Source organism: Pundamilia nyererei, unplaced genomic scaffold (genome assembly GCF_000239375.1).
Source record: "Pundamilia nyererei isolate P.nyererei 1_Seehausen unplaced genomic scaffold, PunNye1.0 scaffold00077, whole genome shotgun sequence".
NCBI classification, from domain to species: domain Eukaryota; kingdom Metazoa; phylum Chordata; class Actinopteri; order Cichliformes; family Cichlidae; genus Pundamilia; species Pundamilia nyererei.
Genome location: NW_005187478.1, coordinates 516502 through 518859, shown reverse-complemented (window position 1 = coordinate 518859; position 2358 = coordinate 516502). Strand labels below are relative to the sequence as shown.

The following is a 2358-nucleotide window of genomic DNA, read 5'->3' as shown; positions in this document are numbered from 1 at the left end:
GTGCCAGCTGTGGCATGCGTGCCTAGGGTTGCCGACCCCTGGTGTAAACTTACATATTAATGTATGTATAGTCCAAAAAAATGGATGAACACTTTGAAAATGCATACTCTTGCCACAGAAGGCATATGAGGCATTGTTGTGCACCATGAGGAACCCAGGACCCACTGCACCAGTGTAGGCTCTGACAATCCAAGGATTTCTTTCTGATACCTTATGGCAGTCAGGGTGCTGTTGTATTCGTGTATCCAGCTTGAGGAATCACCAGTAAAACACTTCTTTCTTCAATTATTATTTATTAAGACATAGACATAGAATGATTAAATATTATCATGTGCATGAATCTCTTTTGTTCAGAAAACCACAGGCTGTAAACCAGTTAGGGGAGTTCACAGAGTTTTATATGAGAATGTGCAACTATCTAAAACTGGCTGGGAGATGCTGCTTGTTTTACAGGCTTTATTTGTAATAGAATTACATTTCTATGTAATTCTAGAATGTACATTTCTTTACCAGGTTCACATATGAAGTTTCGCCTGTTTTCCTCCTCATTGAGGAGGCTCTGCTGAAAAAAATGCGAAGCATTGTGGGGTGGGCTGATGATGAGGGTGACGGACTCTTCTGTCCAGGTAAAAAAAGATATGACAAAAATCTGCTTCAAGAAGTTAAAAGTAAACACCTTTAGATATGGATAATTAAAGAAAAAACCTGAACCTTTGACCTCTATGAATGATAAAGCTATTTTTTTATATATTATGGTCATTTTATGCACTAAGGGGAATTTTTACTGCTATGGATTTTGTCAAAATGCATGCACACCATGATTTACACTCTTTACAAATCAGTACAAAATTGATTTGACTTTGAGTTTAGATTGAGTAAATTGAGTTTAGAGTATCAGTAGTTAAAGAAAGGTATACAATGGACTAACTTTCTACTTGCATTCTATTTTCTATAGGAGGCACGATATCCAATCTGTACAGCATCCTCTTGGCCAGGTATCACTTCTACCCAGAGGTGAAGACCAGAGGGATGGGAGCTCTGCCTCGGCTGGCCATGTTCACGTCAGAACATGTAATCATAACTCGCACACTCTTTCAATCTATGGGCGTAAGCCCTGCAGCTCCACATGAAAGTGGCATTATTTTGACTTCTTGCATTGTTTCTGGTCTAACATGTCTGATGTTCATTTTTGCGTTTAATAAGACCTTCAAAAGAAGTTGCAGTTTTGCTAGGAAAGTTGTAAATAGGTTCAGTGAAGCATGTGCAAACATAATGGGAAATATATATGTAAAATGATATAAGAAAAACCAGAGTTTCTACAATTCTAAAAACTAAAAAAGAATATCACTATTTTGTATGAGTACCTTTATTCTTCAGTACAGCCTGAACAGGAAGGCATTCTTCAGATGTCTTTAAGTAGTCTTCAGAAATCCATTCAAAGGTCTACTTTTAATATTCTCCATCTTTTGCTCTGTTCTCTATCAAGATGATTATTGTTATGTTAAACATGCAGACTGGCTGTCAAGAAGGTGGCTTCTTGGTTCATCTGCTGAACTAGGTGCCCTGTTTGGGCTTGAATGGTACATATGCCAGCATCAAGTAGTGTGATGCACTAGCTAAAACTTTGAAAAACTCTCAGAAAGCTGAGCTGCTCAAGATGAGCTCTTTTAAGAATTTCAGGAAAGTTTGGTTCTTTGGAAGCAAAGTGAAAATACATAACTAGGCCAATGAAAAAGAAGGGTGGCACTGGCTCAAAACCTTTGCACTGTGCTGTTTATGGTTGGCTGTTTTTGTCAGTGCAATATCCTAAAATGGCTTGTGTGCAGCACGAGTGAAACACAATTACAGAATAATAAATATAAACGAGCACCTGCAAATGCCTTAATGGAATCACTATGAGCACTTCTTTCAGTTGAATCAAAGGGTTAAGTCTTTTTCTTGATATTCAAGTGAGACAAATACAGATGAAAGGCTGTCTCTCCTTCTATTCAGAGTCATTATTCAATAAAGAAATCTGCAGCTGTGCTGGGCATAGGCACTGAGAATGTGGTTGTGGTGAAATGTGATGAAAGGTGAGTAAGGTGCATGCTAACCACACCTGACATTAACACGGCCTAATCAAACATGTTTGCTCACCTGTCCCAGTTTGTCTGTATTCATTTATATGTTTTGCTAAAATTGTTCCAATAGGAGAAGATATTTGATATTATGTTTCATAGATATTAAAAAACAAAAGACAATAAAAATATTTTTATAGTGATGTGTGTCATACATTATATTACATAATTTCCTCTGATTCTGATCCACTATATTACAATATATTGCATATCCATCCATCCATCCATCCATCTTCATCCG

At 37.2% G+C, this 2358-nt stretch overlaps 1 protein-coding gene across 1 annotated transcript in view; it reads left to right on the top strand.

The window, feature by feature from the left end:
• The window catches only part of gad3 (glutamate decarboxylase 3), a 46937-nt gene that overhangs the window by 29846 nt on the left and 14733 nt on the right, over nucleotides 1-2358 (top strand). Inside the window, exons 5-7 of the mRNA XM_013911993.1 lie at nucleotides 514-626; nucleotides 956-1071; nucleotides 1993-2072. Of these exons, the coding sequence (XP_013767447.1) occupies nucleotides 514-626; nucleotides 956-1071; nucleotides 1993-2072 (309 nt within the window). The remainder of the gene's footprint in view (nucleotides 1-513; nucleotides 627-955; nucleotides 1072-1992; nucleotides 2073-2358) is intronic.